This window comes from Larimichthys crocea, chromosome XI (genome assembly GCF_000972845.2).
Source record: "Larimichthys crocea isolate SSNF chromosome XI, L_crocea_2.0, whole genome shotgun sequence".
Lineage (NCBI taxonomy): Eukaryota > Metazoa > Chordata > Actinopteri > Sciaenidae > Larimichthys > Larimichthys crocea.
In genome coordinates this window covers 17,635,906-17,660,252 of record NC_040021.1, presented here as the reverse complement: position 1 = coordinate 17,660,252, position 24,347 = coordinate 17,635,906, and the positions used below count along the sequence as shown (strand labels likewise).

At 40.4% G+C, this 24,347-nt stretch overlaps 3 protein-coding genes, 1 non-coding gene and 1 pseudogene across 5 annotated transcripts; all 5 read left to right on the top strand.

The window, feature by feature from the left end:
* Window positions 1-66: 66 nt before the first annotated feature.
* Window positions 67-1,278, top strand: prkrip1 (PRKR interacting protein 1). The gene has a single exon (XM_019252905.2). It carries the CDS (start codon window positions 128-130, stop codon window positions 683-685), a length of 558 nt encoding a protein of 185 aa, XP_019108450.2. The 5' UTR covers window positions 67-127; the 3' UTR covers window positions 686-1,278.
* Window positions 1,138-1,423, top strand: LOC113746952 (small Cajal body-specific RNA 13). The gene has a single exon (XR_003463260.1).
* A 2,210-nt stretch (window positions 1,424-3,633) lies between these two features.
* On the top strand, window positions 3,634-9,871 carry clmnb (calmin b). 2 transcript variants are annotated; one of them, XM_027284691.1, is made up of 10 exons: window positions 3,634-4,058; window positions 4,499-4,560; window positions 4,674-4,769; window positions 5,008-5,091; window positions 5,203-5,295; window positions 5,411-5,637; window positions 5,801-5,994; window positions 6,355-6,437; window positions 6,812-8,277; window positions 9,087-9,871. In XM_027284691.1, the coding sequence occupies exons 1-10, from the start codon at window positions 3,974-3,976 to the stop codon at window positions 9,211-9,213; spliced, it is 2,517 nt and encodes an 838-aa protein (XP_027140492.1). In that variant the 5' UTR covers window positions 3,634-3,973; the 3' UTR covers window positions 9,214-9,871. The 2 variants fall into 2 exon arrangements, with proteins under 2 accessions (XP_027140492.1, XP_027140491.1); XM_027284690.1 differs by lacking the exon at window positions 3,634-4,058 and having other exon boundaries at window positions 4,099-4,560.
* An 8,413-nt stretch (window positions 9,872-18,284) lies between these two features.
* Window positions 18,285-20,813, top strand: LOC104932753 (alpha-1-antitrypsin homolog). The gene is made up of 5 exons (XM_010748054.3): window positions 18,285-18,416; window positions 18,687-19,314; window positions 19,544-19,814; window positions 19,994-20,141; window positions 20,311-20,813. Exons 2-5 carry the CDS (start codon window positions 18,696-18,698, stop codon window positions 20,500-20,502), a joined length of 1,230 nt encoding a protein of 409 aa, XP_010746356.1. The 5' UTR covers window positions 18,285-18,416; window positions 18,687-18,695; the 3' UTR covers window positions 20,503-20,813.
* Window positions 20,814-21,056: 243 nt separating this feature from the next.
* Window positions 21,057-23,911, top strand: LOC109139568 (alpha-1-antitrypsin homolog; annotated as a pseudogene).
* Window positions 23,912-24,347: the final 436 nt, after the last annotated feature.

The window sequence follows — 24,347 nt, the reverse complement described above, 5'->3', positions numbered from 1 at the left end:
TGATCAGTTTGCTTGTGTTTCTTAAAAATGCAAATAAAATGTGTTTACATTAATTATTTCCAGGTTACACGAGCCTTCAATAACTTCCGGGGTGACTATTAGGAAGAAGACAGCGACGCTTTGAAAGATGGCGGCGCACACGCAAAAGAACAACAAGCCTGCGAAAAGCGGAGGCAAAGAGGCTCAGCCTCTGATAATTGCCAAAACTCCGGCGGAGGAACAGCGTCTGAAGCTGGAGAGGCTGATGCGGAACCCGGACAAACTCGCTCCCATCCCGGACCGGCCTAAAGAGTGGAACCCGCGGGCTCCGCCGGAGTTCGTCCGGGATGTGATGGGCTCCAGCGCCGGAGCGGGCAGCGGGGAGTTTCACGTTTACCGACACCTCCGACGCAGAGAGTACCAGAGGCAGGACTTTCTGGACAAGATGGCAGACAAGTTCAAGGAGGACCTGGACTACCTGGATAAAGTGGAGCAAAACAAACAGGCGGCCGAGGAGAGGACGGCCAAACGCAGGAAGAAGCGGGAAAAGCTGAAGCAGAAAAAGCAGATGGCGAAGAAAGCAAAGGTGGAGGACAAAGACGACGACGACAAGAGGTCTGAGAGCAGCGAGGAAGAGGAGGAAGAGGAGGGGAGGGAGGCTGAAGATGATGCCGAGGCTCCAAGCTTCATCATGGGGAAGAAATGACCCCCTGTAGGGTGATGGACATAAACTGCCAGGACTGGGTGCTGGTTCAAATCCTCTTTGATAGAGACACTGTGGCGGAGATGGACACGAGATTCACACAGAGACCCCTGAAAACAAACAAAAGTGGAATTTAGTCTTTAGAGTGTCATTCAGGAGAGAAACACCTGGCTGTACTGCCCAGGCAGGAACCACTCTGAGTGTGTTTTTAAGCAGACGCTGATGGACAGTTGGAAAAGACATGCTGAGTCTATAATATTTTCATGTTTCAGTGAGCAGACAAGGTGTGCTGTACTGTCCTCAAGTTTACCAAAATGTCTGATTGAATCGTTGGAAATCCCTATTTTAATGTCATTCTTAACGTTTTAATAAAAAACACAACACACATGTATTTGCGGGTGTTATTATGCAGGATACACCCGAGTGTATGTACGCGTCACAACTTGTGTTTTCTACATTTGCTGCCTTGTGAAGCAGCCCCTTGCAAAGACTGTTGCACGCGGGCTCAACAAGGTCGCAGAAAGCAACCCAAAGAATGAAAAGGCGTGACTTCTAGAGGCTCAGGAGTTTCACGTGCGATGTTCCTTGGACACGGACACGCTCCTGCTTTTCCACGGCGGTGGTGGTCTCGTTCTGTAGCCATCACCTTTCTTGAGGCAGGTAGAGTAAAAAAACTGACAGCAGGATATTATTTGAAACAGGGGAAGGTCTTCCTGTCAAATACTAACAGCTGTCACAGTAACATTAGAATTGGATATGCAAAAATTGAGTGTAAGGAATGTCAAATGAATTTCCCCTTGGGAATTAAAGTAATTCGTATTCCTCTCCTCCAGTTATCGAGTCTTAATCTTTTGTGTGCTGCTATTCCACATTTAATTTTATGATTCTCTTTTATGCGCAGCATCGCAGTTCTGCTGTGTTGAGATTAATTCAGCTGGTGCAGCCATGATTTATAAATGATGCGTGTAATACAAACTGAGTTTATTCTCAGTGATTCTGTTCACTGATTTAAGATTTCACTCCTGAAAGACGCATTGAGGTCCCCCTGCTGAGGTTATACGAGGAATACGAAAGAGCTGCAATAAATGTGGGTCATGGCAGAAAGCATGGACTGTGTTTCACCGCTTGTTTCATACAGATGTCATTGCATCATATTAAGATCTTAAACAAGGGTTAAGGTTCCCACAGATTTTCTTAAGTGATTTTAAAAACTCTTGTGCATTCTTTCATAAATGTTATATTTTATAAAGTGAGCCCATTACATGTCATACAGTTTTCAAAAAGAAAGGTTCGAAAAGTTTCCAAAAAAAGTTGGCACGCTGTGTGAAATGTAAAACTAAAAACTTCATTTTTAATTAAAGACAACTTTGAAACAGAAATTTTAATGTTTTAGAAAAATGTTATGCCAAAAATAAGTTTCAAAAAAGGTTGGACAAAAGACGGTAAAAGTAAGATTCTAAAAAACAACTCCTGATGGAAAATCTCACAATGAATGGCAACAAATGCTGGCAACAAGTTAGTAACATGATTGGGTATAAAAAGAGCTGAGTCTTTGTGGGGTAAAGGCCTTACCACTGTGAAAAACTGTGCTGGCAAATAGTGCAATATAAGAATAATGTTTCTCATAGTGAAACTGCAAAGAATTTCATTGTCTACAGTTCATAATATCATTAAAGGATTGAGAGAATTAGAAGAAATCTCTGCATGCAAGGGATGTGTGTGATTTCCAGGCCCTCAGATGGCACTGCATCAAAAACAGACACGCATGGGCTGAGGAACGCTTCATAAACCATCATCTGTGAAAACAGTTCATCGCTGCATCCGCAAATGAAAGTTGAAACTCGACCATGCAAAGAGGACACTGATAAACAGAGTGGTAACCATAACGCCCAACATTTTAAAAACATGTTGCTGACATCAAATTTAAAATGGGCACATCATTTTCCATAAACTACCAAATTTCTTTTAACATTTGATAAGTTGTTTTGGGGCTATTTTAAATAAATATGGGACTTCAATGTTTTGCAAATCTCATCATTTTGTTTCTATTTACATTTTACGCAGCGTGTCAGCTTAGTTGAAAATTAGGTTGTATGCAAGATTTATAGCTGCAGAAGGAAATAAAAGCACACGTTTGACCAGTTCAGCAGAGAAATTAATGCTCATCAAGTGGTCGCCTTAAAAGTAAGCATCAAACAAAACATCACAGTTGAGAAATATTTATATACGTATTGTTTGTTATTGTAGTGCTGCATTTTATAAAAGTTACCCTCAGGCCAGGCAGGGAAAAGATCTTTTACCATGTGCCTCTCCAGCAGCCAATGGAGGATTAAAGGATTAAAAATATAATGCACAATTTTCAATGACTCACCAAAATGGACAGAGTTGAAGTCTCTCTTTCAAATTCTATTAAAAATGCTATACATTAGCATTATCAGGGCGTCCTAATGCCGTACAGGCCTCTCAGTTATTTCAAAGGAGCTAGTACAGCAGCGCAGTCAGGGTGCCAACACAGAGGACTCTGGGGAAAAATAGTTGCACCAGGTGTGACTTCATCCTGGTGGATTACTTTATATCATGAGCACAATATTTCTGTTTACCTTTGTTGGGACCTGTTCTGCCTTTAAACACACCAACTGGGCTTGTTAGATTGTATTTCAGTACCTCAAACAACATGCCTCCACCAGTGCAGACCTCTAAACCTTAAACATAGGGCTGTTTCAGATCTAAATGCTTGTTTGAGGCACTGACTGTGAACTGTGAACCTTTCTCTGTTGTCACCATCTAATAAAAGCCTCAAAGGATCCAAGTCTAAAAAGAGTTTGTCTTTTGTTTATATGCTATAAAAAAGCCTCAGAAAAAAAAGCAACCTCAGTACATCTGCTCATTCCTGCAAAAAGCAGACTATTCATTCCCTGAACAGAACATGCTTCTGAATCACTGTTATGAACATTCAGAAAGATTTATTGCAGGCCTGTGAGGGGTAATCACACAACCTGTAACCTAACACACGAATTCCAGCAGATTCCTTCATTTTGACATTTAAAGACTTGCCAATAGGATTCAGGTCGAGTTGTCTTGGGGGAGTGGAGGCTGGAGTTGATCAACACCTGGGAGGGAGGTTTCAGCGTGTTCAGGCAAGACACACTGCCTTGCTTTGCCTTTTCTTGATTTTGTGAAGAAACCTCAGTGCACTTCCAATTGCTATAAGTGGCTGACATTTGGAAGTGTTCTCCCGTCTTCTTCATCTCCGAAATGGCCCATAAGAAGAAGTGAGACCGAAGAAGTTAAATGAGAATGCTGGACAAGGCCAACGGGGTTTTACAAAAGACACTGGCGGGAGAGATCAGTGATCAACATGAACAGCAATCTCAAGGTACTGTGATGAGGAATACTGTTGTATACTGATGGATAGTACTGACCCAGTGTGAGATAATGATGTTAAATGCAAGAGAAACTTTACTTTTTTGAAGAGAACACTTTTATTTGTCTTTTCTGCTTTCATCTGAAGCCATTTGCCAGGTAGGTGTCTTTGGCACTGTGGCATCTGATTGCCCAATCAAATATGATTTCATCACTTACTGATGATTTGCCTCTAAAATATTCTCAAGCATGACATGTGTTGCATATACGATACAGAACAGATGCAAAAGTTAAAAGAAAGGTTTAGCCCATCTCAAATGTCTTCATATTCTTCCACTTTACCATGTGCTATCTTACTGCTTATCACATTCAACACAAAGTCTCCCATGCCATCTCCTGAAACTGCAGTATTTTCCTTGCAAAGTCCCTGTTTTCCTGTTTTATCTCCCCCAGATGAGAGGAAAGCAATGCAGACGAGAACCTTCACCAGGTGGATGAATGTGTTTCTGCGGAGAGTAAGGCACAAATCAATACCGTTGTACCCTAATGTTATTATGTAATGCTATTTTTTTTATACTCCAGCTCATAAATGCAATTGGCAATAAGGTTTACGATTTGTTATTTCCAGAGTGATCCTCCAGTTACGGTAAACGACCTGTTCGCAGACATCCAGGATGGCAGAATACTGATGACTTTGCTGGAGGAGCTGTCTGGGTGCAAACTAGTAAGAGTCAAGTGGAACAATTTGATGCCACCAAGATAAGGAAAATAGACCAAATATTATGTTATCCTTAGTTCAGTTCATCACCGTTAGTTTTGCACTATAATTGTCAACCTATGGGATCCATAAAACAAATTCAGAATAGTCTTTTGAATGTTGAAGATTGATATGACTGTCTGTACAGCAAATAGGAATCCATTTAGCTTAATGTTAATTTTCCTTCTCTCATGTCTTATGTTAGCTCTACAGGTTTAGGTCGTCCCCTCACCGCATTTTCAGACTGAACAACATTTCCAAGGCCCTGGCTTTCCTGGATGATAGACATGTAAGTGTGTTTGTTTGTTGCAATCAACTCAGCGACAACTGTTTTGACATGTAGTACATTGAAATTCAAATCAGGAAAAACTTGATTGTTTCCTCCCATGTCGTCCCTTAGGTGAAGCTGCTTGGCATCGATGCTTCTGGTATCGCTGATGGCGTCCCTTCTGTTGTTCTTAATCTTGTCTGGAACATCATTCTGTATTTCCAGGCAGGTTATTCCCCTTCGTTCATCACTCTAATGTCTTAACATATTTCATCTCTTGCCTAGTTGTTTGTCTTTGCCACTGACCTTACATGCACTCTACTCTTTTACTCTAATACAGCTAAAGGAGGTGACGGGAGGCCTCCAGAGGCATTTGTCTTTGAGCCTCTCATCCTTATCAATGAGCAGTTACCCCTCCACCAGTGACCTCTCACCCCAGCCAAATGACATTGGCAGCTACTCCTGCAGCACCCTGCCAAGCAAAGGCAGAAAGGCTGCCAGAGAGCCAAAGTACCATGGGAAAGCAATCAAGACTCTGCTGCAATGGGTCCAAAGATGCACATCAAAGTGAGTTTGAAAAAGATCCAAAAGCATACGCAATATTTTTCAATGATCACATGAACATCCCAAACCCAAACATATACATCTAAAACCACAATGACTGAAACAAAGTGTGTGAGCTGGCTGTGCAGAGGTTATGTTTTTCTATTATGCATTTTTAAATGTGCAGGTTTGGGGTGGAGGTGTGTGACTTTGGCAAGAGCTGGAGGAGTGGGTTGGCATTTCTAGCTGTGATTAAGTCCATAAACCCAGCTTTGGTTGACCTGAGGGAGAGGCTATCTAGAGAGCCAAGAGAAAACATCCAGCTGGCTTTCATGATAGCCCATCACAGTTTGGATATACCACCTCTGCTGGAGCCTGAAGGTAAAAGCTTACTGAATAGTAATAGCAAGCATCTCATTTTGGTCTGTTTTTCATACACAAACACTTTCTGCATCCTCACCTACACAGTGTAACCACTCCTCAGATAAGTAGTTGAATCCCACCATGGTGTAATGATACCACCCATCAACGAGCCGTAGGAGTAAATTAGAAGCATTTGTCCCATTGCAGACCAATTTAAAGGTTGACCTTGCAAGAAATTGCAAGCACAGGTCCTTTTCCAGTTTTATTGTATCTTCAATCTTCAATCTAACATGGAGGCTTAAACTAGCCCCCCAAGAGCAGCATGTTCTCCTTAGCATCCTGTTAATGTGTGAAAACTCTCTGTTCTTCTTTCTCCAGATGTGTCATGCACTTCACCAGATGAGAAGTCAATCATCACCTATGTGTCTATGTTCCTGGGACATTGTTCAGGCATAGATGAGGTTAGCATGGCTTGGAAAGTTTGACATTGTTGCTTTTGGCTTTCTTGCTGAGAATTAGATGAAAAAAAAGATCATTTCTTACCTGATGTTACATACATAGATGGCAGGTTTTTGACAGAGTCAGGCTAGCTGTTTTCCCCATTTAAAGTCTTTATGCCAAGCTAAGCTAACTGCAACTTAATATTCAATGCACAAATATGAGAGTGGTATCAATCTTCTTATCTTATCTTATCTATCAACTCGCTTGAAAATTATTATTTTTTACCCCCTACAAACGTAAAACCAATGCATTCACACACAATATAAGATACTTCCTCTTGGGAAACATTTGCTGACATATCATCTAACTACCACTTACAAACCATGTATTACAGGATTGTACAAGAGGTATTGGAGTTTCTGAGATCCCAAATTTTGGATCACTTGAATCCGTCAGCTTTGGGGAGACCCTTGCTGATGACCCAAAAGCACAAGCTTTGCTCAAAGGCTTGGAGAAGAGCAGCGAGCAGCAACTGTGGAAACAGTGGGCCAGAAGACCTTCAGGGAGCCCCAGTCCCACCTCACTTCATACAAATCGTCTCTCCTCCAGCACTGGAGACATTTTTTCATCCTGTCGGAGCCAAAGCATCACTGACCAACCTGTTGACAGTGCTGTCACCTCACCATTCAAGAAAAAGAAAAGCAGGTCTCGAAGCATCTTAAAACCACCCAGTCCGCTGGACGCAGGCATAGTCAGCCAGGAGATCCGATCATGGATGGAGAAAGCAGATCAGTGCTACCACAAGACAAGAGTGGATGAAAGTCGCTTTTCTATGAGCTCCGAGGAAGGAATCTACAGCTTGTCAGCACTGGACTCAGATGAGGAGGAGGCCTACAACTACATCCTGGATCTGAATGAAGAGGTCTTCCAACCATATAATCAGAAGAAAAGACAAGTACCAAGGGTTGAAGAGGAAACAGCGGAGGAAATGTTCCTGAATGGACACCAGACTGAAGAGTCAAAACATCTGGAAGTATGCGAGGCGATAAATGGCGGAGGATGTAAACATCAAGAAGGCTTACTTAAACAAAATGTTGAATCAGAGGTCAGGGCTAAGTCAGTGGTTGACTGGGAGAAAAATGAAAGTAGTTCAAGAGCGATGACAAACAATAAAGCTGTGTTTGACATGGAGCCAGAGGAAGAAAGCAGGAGCAGGGAAGAGGACAGAGTTGTTAGAGGACAGATTAATGATGATGGCAATTATTGCGAGGGAGAGAGGAAGCACAAGACAGAAAATGCTAGAATGGTGACACAAGGATATGATCAAACAGAGGCTCTGGTAGATGAAACTGAGATAACAAAGCCTTTTGAAGTGGCTAGTTGTAAGAAAGAGCTTGAGGAAAAGAAAGAAAGAGGGCTTCTTGTAAAACATGGACATGAAGAAGAGACAACATTAGAGGAAAGACGGGACAGAAAGTCAGGGGAAAAGTTAGAGAAAGAGGAAGAGGATAGCTTGAAGGATGAAGAGAGCGTTAGTGAGACTGTATATGAAGTCAGAGGGTCCAGTGAAACTAGAATTAACACAGAAGAAGAAAATGACAGGAAAGCCAATGGTCCCAAAATGGAAGATTTAACTTGTAAAGATGAAGACGAGGAAGAACACAGTGACAAAGTCAAGAATTCAATGGATTTTAAGGCAGTTATAACAGAAGAGGAGAAAGACAGAGAATGTAAGATTACAACAGCATTAGACCGTCCAGATAAAACCACCCCAAAAAATGACACTAACGGAGGCGTTAACATCCATAGTGATGACACCGGTTGGACTTCTGCCAGCAGTGAAACCTCCAAGTCATCCAGGTAGGTCATGGTATTTGTGATTGGTTAATACAAATGCTATTTGGCTATTGGCCAAACTGGCTAAACACTGCCCCCGTAATTATGGTGACTATGTGCCAAGCTTTCAAATTTAGCATGACATAACATGCAGTTTACAATGTAAATGGTGGCATATTGACTACTCACACTTCATTTTAAACACATGGTCTTCAATTACCCAGGAGTAGAAAGAAGTAGGCTTCTCATTTCTGGCTGACGACTGTAGACTTTGTTGGCTGAAATTACATTTGATGCTAGCAGATTTCATCAGCTGTAGCTAATGAAAGCTAATGCTAACACTAACAGTCTTTAAGGTGGTTTATACCTCTGCCTCAAGCTGTCCTGAAACAAGAATTTTGTAAAATGGCCTCAAATATGCACAGGATGGCTACTTGAGTCTAAAACTAACACACCCAGGCAAACAGTCAGCGTCATTGCCATATGGAAATACCTTTTGTTATGCTTCTCTAGTATTGTACTATTAAAACTAAAAATTATCCTTAGGTTACTACTGCAGCTAGGACATGCTGCTGTTTGTAGCTAAGGATATAAAGCCACCGCCCTTAAAACTTCTCTTATTATGGCCCCAGTCACACCGGTTCAACTTTAGCAATGATTAAACAGTTACTGGTCAATCAATGGTCATTTCATTTACAAAGACTATACAGCTAATTACATTTTATCTGTGTTTTGTTTTACTGCTTCAATCTCCCTTCTATTTCTTCGTTATAAATGTGAATTTAAAGTGCTCTGACTCTAACACTCTTGTGTTTTTATCTGCTTTTCATCAGCGAGGGAGGATTCATTTTTCAATCTTTAGCAGCCCCTTGTGACATAACCCCATTAGAGCTGGAAACGCTCTTGGTCCTGTGGATTCTGCTCTACTGCTTCCTCATCCTACCTCAGATGAACCTCTGAGTTCCCCTGCAGTACAACCTTCTTATTAAGATATGCTTATTAGCCCAGTTTCCACGAATGAGCCAAACAGGGGGCACTTAGGGCCGGGTTGACTCTTTATCTGTGTCACTAAATTTCCCACAAGGCACCATTTAATGATTATGTTTGCTTTTTGCCGCCAGCAGGAATAATTTGTCATTTAGCCTATCGTTTCAGATAAACATATAATGCTGTTATTCTCATTATTGCACATTTTTTCAGGTTAGTGAGTTTTGAGGTTTTTTTACTGAATGCATGTCCAAAATAATCTGTTTATTTGATTTATTTTTCTGGCAGAAATTTTTTTTTTTTCCAATTTTAGTGAACACTATTGACCACATGGTGGCATCGCAGCATCACAGCAGTAACTGTCTGGCAGACTTGTCTTCACAGTATTCTGTTGACTGCTGTGAATCCCATATGACCTGCTGTTTAATTAGAAGCTGTATTGACATTGTGAGATTAAGCTGATGATATTTAATGAGCACTTTGACATTTCGTAGACTCGCACTGTGTCACTTGTGGCTTAGAATGTCTATTGTTACATTGTTTTCATCTCAGATACTGGATGATAGTTAAAGCTTATCAACAACGCAGGTTTTTTTCATGACATTTTGCGGACTATGAAATGTAAATAATAAATCAGATGCTTGTTATGTGATATATTTATTGTGGTCCTTTCCATAAGATAGAATCAACCACGTAAATACTGCATTTTTATCTGCAGTAGACACATGTACTGTATAGTATCTTTGTTGGAATACCAGTGTGTACACAGTGAAACGAGAGTATGTACCGGTTGCATAAGTGAGGATACACTGCTCAGCACACACACATTCATTGCTGCTGAAATTCTAAGAAACTAAACATGCCGCCATTGTTTGCTTAGAGCTCAACCCATGGGTCAAAAGCTCAGCACCGGAGATCGATATACTTTCAACACCACCGCCACCCCCGCACAAAGCCACAAGAACAACACTTCCCCAAAGCTGGAGTTTGGCCGGTATTATGTGAGAGCAACCTGCAGCATCTCTGATTTAGGCCAAGCCAGGTTGGCGAGAGAAGGAGCGATGGTGTCTATTATGTACAGTTTCACATGTCTAATAGTGCTGGAATTGCTAACAGGTTGCGCAGTGGGACAGTTCTACCAAAGCCTGAGAAACATTTCAGTGGGCCTCTGCAAAAGGAACAAGAGGTCAATCAGCAGCAGAAGCTCAACACATCAGCCCTAAACACAGCCTTGGCCTTTGAACCTCACCATGACCTGGCCACGAGAACCACTGCTGAGCCTGGGGTCCAGCAGCAGCAACAGCACAACATCTTGTTCTCGCCCTTGGGCCTGGCGTCAGCCGTGCTGTCCGGAGTGTCTGGATCTGGGAGTCGGAGCCAGGCCCTGTAGGCGCTGGGGCTGGCAGCCAACTCTACAGAGCAGAATGTGGAGGCCACCATATCTGCTCTTACAGATCTGCAACATAGCCTAACTCTCCAGCAGGGAGGGGGTAGAGGTGGCGTTCAAAGGGTAAAGTCTGAGGCTTCAGCTGGAACAGAAGCTGGGATCGGGGCTACAGCGGGGGTGGAAATTGGAGGGGCAGATGCTGGAAACAGAGCTAATGCAGATGTTGGAACAAAGGGTAGCACTGGAATTGAGGATGAGGTTCATAATGGGAGTTAGTTAAAAGTGTGGAGCGCCTACATATTGATGGAAAAGCCACACTAGGCTATGATAGTTTTTTGTCCAGACCTCAGCACACTGGACCATCTGCTTTCAACATCCGCTTTGAGACATTGATGAAAGACTTGAAAACCTCCGACAAACTTGAACTTAACAAATGTGTATTTCAAAGGTAGCTTCTTGTTGTATTGGTAATGAGAGAGCAATTTTTGTACATGCATCTTTATATTCCCATCACAAGGTTTGGAAGTGTTCCCGTACATAAAGGCGACATTATGTAGGAATTTTGAGTGTTTTTGGTACCCCCAGTTTCAGAGTGCAATACGAAAATATGGACAGCTGATCAACAACTTTGCTAACAGCCAAATATCAAGTGCAACGACACAAGACATAGCAGCCAGCTAATATTACTTACTAGTCCAACAGTACGAAGCCCAGCTCTGCGTCTGTCTTTCAGACTTTTATTTAACAAAGCTCTCGCCAACTAAAAGTCAGTCCTTGCCACCTCTTATTTGGTTACTCTCTTTTTCTCTTCTTAGATTTCTCTATCGTTCTCTTATGTCTCTCCACTTCTGCCATGCTCTGCTGAGCCCAGTTACATTGACTGTATGTCTGGGTCCAGAACTGGTGCCCATTCAGCATTACTCCCCTTCACAATCTCCCCTACACCGGGCCTGAAAAGCTCCTCTTTCCGGTGGTCCAAAATGGCTGTGTGATTTACAATCCACCTGTGCTTTGAGCTCACAGGAGTATAGCTAATGAAGTGACCTAACATTAGCTAACAGCAGTTATAGTTTGCATAGTTAACTTTACTGTCCATCAGGAAACTTGGAAAACCTTTTTCCTGAAAAACATTTTCTTCATAAAATATGATCCAGTTTCACCAAAATCAGTTACATAATGTTGCTTTATTTACATTCAGACATTCATGTCTCACTTTCATTGCTTTGCTGAAGATAAAACGTACCTTTAAAAACCTGTTCAAGTGAAAGCTTAAGTGGAAAAGAATTGCAGCTAAATTAGAAAAAGTAAATTCAGTGCACTTCCAGTATGTGCTCATTGTGTAAATGCAACACCACCCACTGCACAGCATATTGAACACTTGCTTTTTCATCAGTCTTTGTTTTTCTATAAAGAGCAGATGTTCACTCTGACAGTTGGTGGTAGTAAATTCACACAGTGAGTGCATTTTATACTTTTATATTTCATCCCTAACCTGTTCCTTTTATTAATGACACATAAATCTGATCGTCAACTGTTTAAGTGGTGCCATGCAGTGCCATGGAGCTTCCTGCTGAATGACGACTCTTTGGAGGTGATGTTGCTATAGGACACTAACCGCTTAGCCACAGGGGTGCGGCAGACCCAGTCTGACCGCCTAGCCTCGCTGCTCCTGCTTCCTAAATCTGAACTGCAGCCCCTGGAGGATTGCCACTCCGACAGCCGCATGAGCTTTTGGCTCAGCGACCTGAAGCCGGGGTAGGTAATTGTTGAACAAGAACAAGGTACAAACTGTGTCAAGTGACCCTCTCACTCAGGTTTTCGTGACTACTTGCCCAGACTTAATTACTCTCAAACATATCTCACTTACCTCTGGTGGTATTGTGTGATGCAGCAATTGTTTTTATGTGTCCTCTTTTTCAAGACATCTGTCTTTGAGGTTTCTGTTCCCAGCCCAATTTAATGGCGGAGGATAGAATTTAATTTATGGCGCTCACAGCATTGAACATTTTCACAGCTTTGTCTCTTTCTAGCGGCAATAAGTGTGTTTCTATCCACTGTTTTTAAGGTGTCTCTAACTTTCCTCAAGTTAATGCATTAAACAAATGTAAATGGCATATTTTCCAACATCGTTTAAATTACCTAATCTTGTTGCACAGTATTCTTCTACAATGATATAATTGAACCTGACTGGATAATTAGCACCACCGACTGTTTCAATGAACCAATTCTTGCTTATACTTGCCTAAGAAGTGGATACCGACACACATGAATTTGCATTTTCTGTTGTCTATTTTCTGGAGATTTTTGTACCTCAAGTTTCAGAGTGCAATACCACTGTGGTAAATATGGACAGCTGATCAAAAACATTGCTAACACCAAGCCAAACATCAAGCAAGTACAACAACACAAGGCATAGTCCAACAGGAAGAAGCCAAGCTCTGGACATTCTGTATACATTTGCACTAGATTGGGATGGAAACACTGATGTCCAAGTTGCTTTGGATAGTCTTCAGAACACAGTGTGAAAAGCTGTTTTAGAGCTACTTTGTACAAACCTTTTCCCATTCATCTCCATTATATTGGGTGGAAGCAAAAATGCTAAAGTTGACTCAAATCCTGGACACATAAAGCAAAGGTTTACCCTTCATACCTTTTGTGTTTTGTGCATGCGTAGGGTTAAGCATGTGTGATGATTTCGGCATGTACATGCATAAGCTTAATAATTCAAAGGTCAGCATGTACTGTACAGTATATGCCCTATAAGTGTGTTTGCTTATCCCTGAGCACACACTATATTGATTCATGTCATGGGACAGAGCAAAGCCTTCTCATTGGTCCTTTTCTGTTGTTCCGTAGCATGATGAACGATGCTGAGTAGATTCTAAGTCAGCAGTAATTACTGCTCTCTATACATCTGTGAGTGAAAGGCTGCATTTAGGGGTCCCACAAGTTGTAATAAGACAACTAAGAGCAAATCTATTCACACATTGATTGTTGTTTTCACAGGCGGGCAGAAATCCTACAGTTTAGAAAGAGGAACTCTGGGGTATCAACTGTTTTCTCTGACTCAGCAGACTTCTCAGGAATATCGCCGAAGAAGATGCTTAAAGCTCTCAAAGTTAGGAGAGAACCTAAACATCCTATTTTTCTTTGTCAGAATGGAAACTATAAGGCATAATCACTGGGTTGAGACCTTTGAGGAACATATTAGACATTAAAAAATCACTTTCATTGATGTGTAAAGTGGACATGCTGAGATATATTTTCCCTCGCCTCTTTATTCATTATATTCTTTCTCTCCCTGCTCCTGTTTGTGTGTCATTTCATTCAAGCTCCTCATGAGGTTATGCTGGAGGTGGAAGAGACCAAGTTGGAAGACAGGGGGAGACCTGACATCTTGCTGGATCTCTTGGTCCCTCAGAGAATTACCTTTAACAGACTGTTCATGCTCATAATCTACGACAATCTCACGGGACTCGTCCTGCTCATAGGGAGAATTATTGATCCTACAGTTGTCTAGACAAAAGTGAACATTGCACTTTCCCATTTGTCCCCCTTTTTTTCTATTGATATAATACTGAATGATTTACATTATGTAATAGCTTTGGTTTGTTTTTCACAATAGTATGGCATATCATTTATGGAAGTAAAAAAAATGCATCTCCAGCTATTTCACTGAAGTAGCAGATTGTGCTTTGTTTTACCTCCAATTTTCCAAACACTGCAGGATGATTTATAGTTCATTTCTCCATCTTTACAAAATGATGAAAAGACATTTAAATTGCTGTAATTTATCGCTGTGACTGAATCTCTGCTTTTCTTGCAAAAACATAAAACACTTTTCTTCCATTACAAAAGCATTTTCTCTTTTGTCATTTTTTTCACTCCACGACCCATTTCCTCCTGTAACATCTCTTTATCGTCTTATGCAATTATCGGAAATGGCTTTGCGAGAACATCTATTCTGATTCGCCATCAAAAAAAAAAAGAGAAGAAGAAGAAGAAGAAAAGTCTCATGAAACAGTGTTATACTGTAATAGGAGCTCCTGGACATTCAGCGCATTTTTACCTCGACATCAGCCTTGTAGACATGTCGCAATGATATTTAGCTCAGTGAGGAGATGATGAATAGAGGAGAGTTTGATGAATAGGACAGCAGATCTATCACAAGTAACAGAAATGTCAGCCTATTAATCACGAGGGATACAACTGGCTCCTTGAGGAGCACTTGTGGGGTGCATTACCTTTTTGCTTCACTCACAAGAACTTGCAGCCCTGAAACCGACGAACACGGCCACTTCAGGCAGCACCTGACCTGAGGCCAGATGTATAAAAAATGCATACACCATAATCCACACATAAAACGGTATTTATAAAAGAGGAATGGGTGGTGAGAATATATGCACCTCATACATACTTCACACCATGAGCACACACAGACTTCTCGAGCCAGCTAAGAATGATATTATAGGGAGATTAAAAATAGCCTAAGGTGAGAGACATTATTGTGAATCTTTGTTTATCACTGTTTATTTGAGGTATTGCCTAGGTGCATTGTTATTTTTGCATTTAAAGGCAAATCTCAAAGCAAAAATTGTTTATGAATAATTATAATTAAATAATAATTTAATCATTAACATGTTTGCCTCATGTTAATGATCTTTTAATTGTACTGTACTTTCAATTTCATTCAATTTAAATATGAGGACTATACATATTATTCATTGATCATCTGACATTTAATAATGATGACTGAGATATCACCGCCGATGATGGTTCACAGGTACATGTGATGAATTAACGGTGTGGGCGCTATAAATAGACACAGCCGCCTGTAAGTGTCCTGCATAATGACAGCTGCTCCGGTGCAGTTGGAGATCCTCCTCCAATGCAACACAGTTGGTTCTTCTTTGCTGTTCTTCTCCATGACAGGTCTGTTCTGTGTGTGAGATTTAGGAGGCTCTATTTACAGAATATGGCAGAAATGGAATATAATATGCATAAGTGTGTTTTCATTCACACCTGAAAATAAGCATCATTGTCCACTTGGTTTCTACCGTAGGTCTTGAGACAGGCCCTTAAGCTTTTTTTCAAGTTCCACATCCACTGTAGCTTGTCCTTCATGCTCGGAAAGGTGAGCAATATTCAGATGTTAGATGCCACTAAATCCTTCTTTTAAAATACAGAACAATACACGCATGAAAAGAAGGCATATTTCTGTCTTTGTGCCTTTTTAAACAAAATGAAACAGCTGTGTTTGAACCTTCCCTTTCTTTTTTCGCCTTTTACAACCATTGCTGGCACTTGAGCAACTCAGTGCAACATTATGAATGTGCCTTTTGAGATAGTTTGATGAAACCATGTTAGAAAATTGCGAGCATAGCTCTGGCTGAAGTAGAATGTAATGTTGCTAATCACAAAAGATAGATAGTTTCTTGCAGTCAGTCAGTTATTCCATTGTAATAAACTGGGTGTAGAGGAGTATTTTTCTGCCTCTCAAACTCACTGTCCTCAGTATTAATCCTCATCCAACCGTACAATGTTCCTGTGTTCATTGTCTGTGATTTTCAGTGGATAGATTCATAAAAAAAACATTGACCCCGATTTTACATCACATGCCTTGCATCAAGCACAATACTCATAACTGTAACTTTTGTTCTCAAATATGTTTCTTTAGAGGCTCCCACATGTATGCATATTTTTTTGTCAAGGGATTTTCTTTAAAACACATGCAAAAGAGACATTTTGCTCCTGCATTCCTGCACCTCATTGGATGGTTTACAGGCACATAATAACACATTGCCATTGTTTAAAGATTTACAGATTATGGCAGGAAAGTGAATATAATATGTGTTTATTAGTGTATAATCATCTGAAAATAAAAAACTGTTAAAACTGTGTCTTTGTTCAAATGAACCTTTTATATTTAGTGTGTTTAATACTGTAATGTGTTTCTGAGGTAAGTGCTGTAAGAGTAAGGAGTTTTACTTTGAACATGTGTGAGAGGAAAATAAGGAAGCTGTTGCTGCTCTCATCACACTATGTCTCTTCTTATTTCTTATTAAACCTGCCCCGAACATAAAATGCTCAGTTATACTATAAGGTGTCCTTATCGAAGACTGAACATGAAGTTATTTACCCAGTAGAGCTGTCTGGCTTTGTAGTGATAGGGACTAAAACTACTGAAGAAAATCTGAGGACTCAGATCAAAAAGCTTGTTCAAGATATCACTAGTTGATGAGCTTAAATTACTGAATAAATACTAACGAAGTATTGGCTGGAGGAATGCAACTCCTGAAATGAACCTGATGTGGTCAGTTCGAGAGAAGACATATCACTCTATTGGAGTTGTTGTCTTACATAGCCAGATTTGCCTGTGCCAATATTGTGCAAAATTGCTTGTATTTCTTTATTACATCTGGTCTTGATTGGTCAAACCAATCGGAGTTGTCATGCGTGGTTCTAACTACAGGATTCAGTGATGGTGCCCTTGCAAAATAATGTCGAAAAATTATTGATAGGTGAGGTGAATGCCAACGGAAATAGTCGGCCTATGGCAAGTTTATAGCCACAGCCTACTTCCTATAAGTTAGACTGGAGTTGTGGGAACTAGGCGAGAAGCAAGGTACAAACCCAAGACAAGTCACCAGTTCATCACAGGTCTGATAGACAGAGACAAACAACCATTCACGCTCATATTCACACCTACGGGCAATTTAGAGTCACAAATTTACCTGAATGTCTTCAGGGTTTGAACCAGGAAACTTATTGCTTTTAAATGTCTCAATTTGAATCATTACCAATCCATTGCAATATTCAAATCTGCCATGATACTGATCCTTACCTACTTTGTGGGTCATCTCTACCTTTTAGTTATGAATCAGGTCTTTGAGTATTTGGATGGTAAACATACTGTAAATATTAGACCTAACTTTTATTGGCAGCATTTATTTAAAGTGTAAGATTTTATTGTACTCCATATCGAATCCAGCTGACTCTTGTGTTGAAGTTAGTAGTGGAGAGTTTGTACTGCATTTAAGTTTGGTATCATGCTATTTTGATGTTTTATGGTTTGGCATGAAGCAAAATTCCTTAAGAAATTCTAGCATGCTACAACTTTAAAGGTCCAGTGTGTAGGACTTAGTGTCACCTAGCTGTGAAGTTGCAGATTGGAACCAACTGAATACTCTCCAACTCCTCACCCTCCCCTTTCAAGCATGTAGGAAATGTACATAAAACCAAAACAAAAGGCCATATCTAGATCAGTGTTTGGTGTCTGTTCTGGATGTTAAGACAATGAAAACAGAATGATTCTTATTTTCAAAAGATTATACACAAATGAAAACATATATGGAAATGAATATTATATATTACATATTCCATTCTTGCCAATCAGTCTTATACAATGGACCTTTAAATTAATACTGCTATTAAGATAAGTCAACAGGGAGTTCAGTGACCCAATAATATCAGTGAATGGTTATATGATTTAGAGTATCAGGTCATGCTATTTAAAAAAAAAAAAAAAAAAAAAAAAACATTAATCATTTATTTTATTTAGCTAATAACATTTTTAGAAGAGACTATTATCTCACTAGTGGTTTTTTACCCAGGTTGTGCTGTGTGTGTTGTGTTGCATCACTAAAGATAGTCCAGCCAGATATCTCAGGACAGAGAAGAGGGGCTGGTCTTGGTTAATTTTTAACCAAACTGTCAAGTGACTCTCAGAGCTCCTGTATATAATGGGGAAGTTTCTGCCAAACTGTCTGCAGCAAAAAGGACGTTAAAGGTAAGCACAGCACTTTATTGGAATGCGTAATAAAGTAAATATATAACTTTAAACTTTAGATGTATTAAACTTTATTCTTTGATTTAAAATGGTTTAAAAGTAAAGCTTTAAAGACATGGCGACATAATTTGGACGTATAGAGCTGTTTACAGACTAAATCTTATCAGTATGTTTTCCTTAATTAAAAGATAATAAGCCAGTAGCATTCCATTAAAACTATCAGTTCAAAAGACATTATCTTGTACTAATACTACTACTTTCCCTGGACAGGCTGTAAAGATGCATAAGATCTTCACTAGTTGTGCACTTGCAGCACTGCTGCTGGCTGCAGCCTGGGCAGATCACACCCATCACACTGACCACACTGACCACAGCCATGATGGAGAACACAAATGCCACAAGCTGTCTGCTCCCAATGCTGACTTCAGCTTTGCCCTCTACAAGAATCTGAATTCCAAGACTGCTGCTGGAAAGAACATCTTCTACTCGCCGCTGGGCATTTCCACTGCCCTGTCCATGCTGTCTACGGGGGCCAAGGGTGAAACCCACAGCCAGCTGTTCTCCACCTTGGGCTACAGTGCTCACAATCAGGCAGAGGTCAATGAGGCGTATGAGCATCTTTTGCACGTTCTTGACCAAAGCCAACAGGAACAGAAGATGGTTGTCGGCAATACTGCCGTGGTGCGATCTGGCTGCAATCCTCTGGAGCAGTTCCTGAAGGATATCAAGCACTACTACTCTGCTGAGATCTTCAACGTCAACTTTAACAAACCTGCTGATGCTGCAGCTGAGATCAACAGGTTCATTGCTGCTAAAACACAAGACAAGATCAAAGACCAGGTGAAGGACTTAAGCCCTGACATGGCCATGGTGCTGATCAACTACGTCTTCTTCAGAGGTAGGAAACATATGCATACAGGGACATTTTAAAATAGAACAGACCATGCATACAGATAACAGGCTAGGTAGAAACACACATATCGACCTGTAAGTCCACACCTTGCGTAGTTGTAAAAGATTTTAAAAGATTTTTTTTTGCGCATATTGCAACATTTTAAAACAAGTACTCACAATTGTTTGAGCTGACATGCAGTAACTGCATTGTTTTGTCCCCCCACTGCCTTCAGGACAGTGGGAGAAACCCTTCGATAAGAACATGACCACCAAGGCAGACTTCCATGTAGATGACACCACCACGGTTCAGGTGGACATGATGAAGAGGACAGGTCGCTACGATTTCTATGAGGATACTGACAACCACACCACTGTCATTATGCTGCCCTACAAGAACAACACCTCCATGATGATCGTCCTGCCCGATGAAGGCAAGATGAGCGAAGTGGAGGGTTACATCAACAAGGACTACCTCAAGCACTGGCATGACTCACTGTTCAGGAGGTAAGCGATGAATTTGATTTTGTTCATTGTCATGATGTGTCTCAGACTACTGGCTAAGAAAATGAAACTGTTCACTTGGACCAGGTTTGTCTGATTTGATCAAAGTTTCCATATTTTGCACAGCTAAAGTTGAGTGTAAAGTGCAGTGATTCTGACCCTGGTAATGTTCTGTTTCTCAGCTCTGTGGATCTGTTCATGCCAAAGTTTTCGATCTCTTCTCAAGCCGCCCTGGACAACACACTGAGAGAATTAGGCATCACCAATGCTTTTGCAAACAATGCTGATTTCTCTGGCATATCTGAAGAGATCAAGCTCAAAGTCTCAAAGGTAGGAGAGGCAAACATACCTTCATGTGTGTTTGTTTGTCTATTTCATCACACTTACACAGGCAGATCTTGACAAATACATATAATAGAGTTGCAAAGACCCTCTTTTGGCTTGTAGCTTCTAGTTTTCCAAGACCTATGCTCTAAGCCTCGCCATGGTCCCTCCACAGGTGTCCCACCAGGCCATGCTGAGCGTGGACGAAACAGGAACAGAGGCAGCAGCTGCCACCACCATCGAGATCATGCCCATGCGTATGCCTGAAGTCATGAAACTCGACAGACCATTCTTGGTATTCATCTTGGAGCACGGGACCCGTAGCATCCTCTTCATGGGCAAGATCAACAACCCCACAGATGCATAAAGACGCTAAGATAATAAATGTTATATTTGTGACATTTTTACACTGTAGTTAAGTTTTAGTAGCTTCAGGACATTAGCTTATGCTTACTTCAGTATCTGAAAGAACCTCATAGATCACAGAGATATTAAGAGCATTGCAGGAATGATGAATAGAGGGGTAGTTTGATGAATAAGACAACAGATCTATCATCAAGTAACTAAATGATAGTCTATTAATCTGCTCGCAGTCTATCAGCACGACGCATTTATTACCATCTGTCATCTGAACCTGGCTAGGTGTTTAAATGTCTAAATACAGCATTATATATTGCATCCAGCTGACTCTTGTATATGATACACACATTATGTATCACTTGAAACATCTGCTAACACATTTAGCCAACGTGTTATTGTGCCATTGCTGTCTCAACATCATTCAATATAAAGTGAAATAAAGACTTGTCATAAACAAATGGCATTTTATGACATTTTAATTTCTGTCTAATCTAGATTTCACAGATCCAACTATGTTGGACAGGATCTATATGATATCCAAAGCCAATAATGCTAAATTATTGAGAGAAGGAGAGTGGAATTAAGTTAAAATGGCAGTTTTAAATGAGTTTCTTTATGTTTCCTAAATCTGCACAATGACATAGCTACTGTAGAGAAATATAAATTCATATTTTTAATGATCACATTTATTGGTTTATCTTTTCTTCCCAGTTGCATTCATTACAGAGAAGAAGAATTAACTAAACTGAAGTTTTGTGCTGAGTTTACAGAATACATGTACATCTATTTACTCATCCTAAATGTATTTATACATATACAAAAATGTATGTTCACATAGCAACATTAACAAAAAATAGTAAATATTAAATTAAATTAAATAGTAAAATTAATAAACATAGTACAAATAATACCACAAAAGAAAAATATGAATAGAGAAATATCTATTAGCAAGTAGTCATGTGACTTCTGAGGAAAGTCTGAGAAATGGCTTCTGCTCAAAACGTCACTATTTGATAATAAATATTTCTATGTGGTTGTTTGTGGTCTGTTTCATCGTAGTTTTTAAAAAAAATCCAGAATCGATCCAAGTGGACTTTAGTGATATGTGTGTTTTTTTTCATCCTGTCTCCACTGAAAGAGCACAAAGGTTTATTGTGTGCCATGATTATTGTAAACTCATACACATTTAATGCAATACCCACAGAATCTTTCTTTTTCTTTTTTTTTTTTTACCAATATTGTGTCTAGTTATCTGTGTTGCATCAGTAAAGATAGGCTCACCAGAAATCTCTTGGCAGAGGACAGAAAAGGGGCTGGCCCTCTTGAATTTTTAATAGAACTGCCTGCTAACTCTGCCAAACTACAGCAAAAGGGGCATTAATAGTAATCATGGCTTTTCATTGAAATATGCTCAATGCTTTGGATCATTTCTCAGAAGTTAAAATGTAAATTTCACAAGCAGAAATGAAGCTTTCATTATGTGTGGTTTAAAATGTATGACATGTCATGACAATGTGTAACATGGGAGTGTAATGCTGTTTAGAAGTAACATGATATCAGTAGAGCATTCTGTTAGAATGTGACTGAGGTGCTGCCAGCTTTAATCTTTTAATTTATCACATTAGATAAAATGCACCATCACAAGACATTATCAAATGAAGAATTATTCAGTGTGGTTGAACCCAACTAATGATTTCCTCTGATATTTCCTGTCATATGGACAGGCTGGAGGATGTGTGGTAGCTTTGCTAGTTGTACACTTGCCAGCTGTATAGCCTAGGCAGATCACCAGCACCACCCTGAACATAGCCAAAAGGGAGAGCTGAGCTGCCACTTGCTGTCCTCTCCCAACACTGACTTTTCTCTCTACTACAAGTCTGAATGCCAAGACTGCTGCTGGAGAGAACATCTTCGACTCACCGCTAGGCATCTTCACTGTCGCTGCAACAGGGGTGAAATCCAGCTTGGGCTACAGTCCCTTCAACCAGACTGAGATCACTGAAGTATATGAGCACCTTTTCCACATGCCCTGCCACAGCTAGGAAAATCAGCAGTTGCATCTTGGCAACTTCGAACACTCTGGCAATCAGATAAGTTCCTGAAGGATGTCAGACAATAAAGCCAAACATACTGAGGCTGCAGCTGAGATCAACAGATTCACTGGTTATAAATCCCAGGATATGATCAAAAATATGGTGAAGGATGAATCTGGACTGGTGAGACTCATTCTCAGTAGGGGAAGAGTTAAGAGATAGCTAACTTACTTTAGATAAAGTAAGTCATTGATAGAATGAACACTGTACTCATACTGTATGTGGGATGCCTTTATACATTGGGATTTGGGGAGGTAGCACACAGTAATCATTGATTGGATGAACTAATTGATAAAATGTTGACTGGGTTAAATGTATTTTATTGACTTTAAACAACATGTGTGTGTGTCCATGAGTAGCACAGTAATCTTAGTGAACTCCAGTGAGTCTGACACTGGTGATGTTTGTCTTCCATCTTCCATCTCTGCTGATGCTTCCCTGGAAAGAAATGACAATAACCAACGCCTTTAGGAACAACACTGATTTCTCCGGTATGTTTGACAAAGTCAAGCTTAAAGTCTCAAAGGTAAGAGAGGCAAATATTTCCTCTGAGGTTTGTTATGGGAATTTAAGTTCTTATGAACAAGATGGGAATAAGCCGACTTCACTGTGCAAGCAGTAGTTCAGGAACAACAGCAGAATAGTTGCACATACCTCCAGAGGATGCTGAAAAAGCTAGTAGTTTCAACATCTTTCAAACTGTCTGCCTCCTCCACAGGCATCCCGCAAGGCTGTGCTGAGTGTCACTTAGATGGGAACCGCGGCAGCAACCGCCAGCGTCATGCGGCTAGTATTTCTCAATTTGCCATCAACCATCAAAATAGACAGACCCTTCTTCATTCTGAAGAACTCTGCCGAGAGCATCCTCTTCGACTACATCAAAAACCCCACAGCCATGTCAAAGAACACGCTTGGAAAATAAGAATCATGATCACAGGTGTGTGTTTGCAGGGAGTTTTTACTGGTATCAGAAAGGAAGTAACTCAACAAAAGTAGCAGCGCTCCTTCTCTTTTTGAAAATGAGAAGGAGCGCTGCAACAATCAGAATCATAAATCAGAATCAGAAATACTTTATTAATCCCCGCAGGGAAATTGTCTTTGTTACAGCAGCTCCCAAACAAGTCACTGATCAGTCGATGGACAGACAATCTAAAAACTATTTTGATAGTTGTTTCATTTTCGCAAAAAAATGCAAATGATTTCAGTGAGACAGTTTGATGAGTTCTACATGTAAGCACATTTGTGAAAAGATAATACAGGAATGTCCTTTAAGTCCTGTTCAGTGATTACATCTTTTTATTCACTGTTGTTCATTCAGCATGACATCAAATACAGGAAAATAAAAGTATTTAAATATGATTTCTTACATTGCCATTCATGAATCTCATTTTCTCTATCAGTGTTGCCTGACTGATGTCTATATTTCATCATAAATTATAAATTAGGTGTCATGATTCATTAAAATTCCAGCTTGTTGGGTCCCCCTTTGGAAAACAGTCCCGGCTGTTTAACAGTTAAGTTTTCGGCTGATGATAGCAGCAGAGAGACATGATGTGTAACCTGATGGCCATCAGCCTCACAACTCCTCGCCCTTTGACCTGTCAACAGACGAGCTGCTGCAGGAGCGTTTACACAATCAGTACACATACACTTTGTCTCCCCAGTGAGCACCCACACACAGTGACTTCTGCGAAGGACCTGAGTAAGAAATATGTGAATCAGAAAGCTGAGGGCGCAGCTCTTTGAAACACTCCTGGTT

Coding starts and splice junctions, on each gene's coding strand:
- LOC104932753 (XM_010748054.3), top strand. CDS start 18,696: ATGCATAAGATCTTCACTAGTTGTGCACTTGCAGCACTGCTGCTGGCT. Junction 19,815..19,993: donor CATGACTCACTGTTCAGGAG/GTAAGCGATGAA, acceptor TCTGTTTCTCAG/CTCTGTGGATCTGTTCATGC. Junction 20,142..20,310: donor TCAAGCTCAAAGTCTCAAAG/GTAGGAGAGGCA, acceptor GTCCCTCCACAG/GTGTCCCACCAGGCCATGCT.
- prkrip1 (XM_019252905.2), top strand. CDS start 128: ATGGCGGCGCACACGCAAAAGAACAACAAGCCTGCGAAAAGCGGAGGC.
- clmnb (XM_027284690.1), top strand. CDS start 4,300: ATGTGTTGCATATACGATACAGAACAGATGCAAAAGTTAAAAGAAAGG. Junction 4,770..5,007: donor AGCTGTCTGGGTGCAAACTA/GTAAGAGTCAAG, acceptor GTCTTATGTTAG/CTCTACAGGTTTAGGTCGTC. Junction 5,995..6,354: donor ACCTCTGCTGGAGCCTGAAG/GTAAAAGCTTAC, acceptor TTCTTTCTCCAG/ATGTGTCATGCACTTCACCA.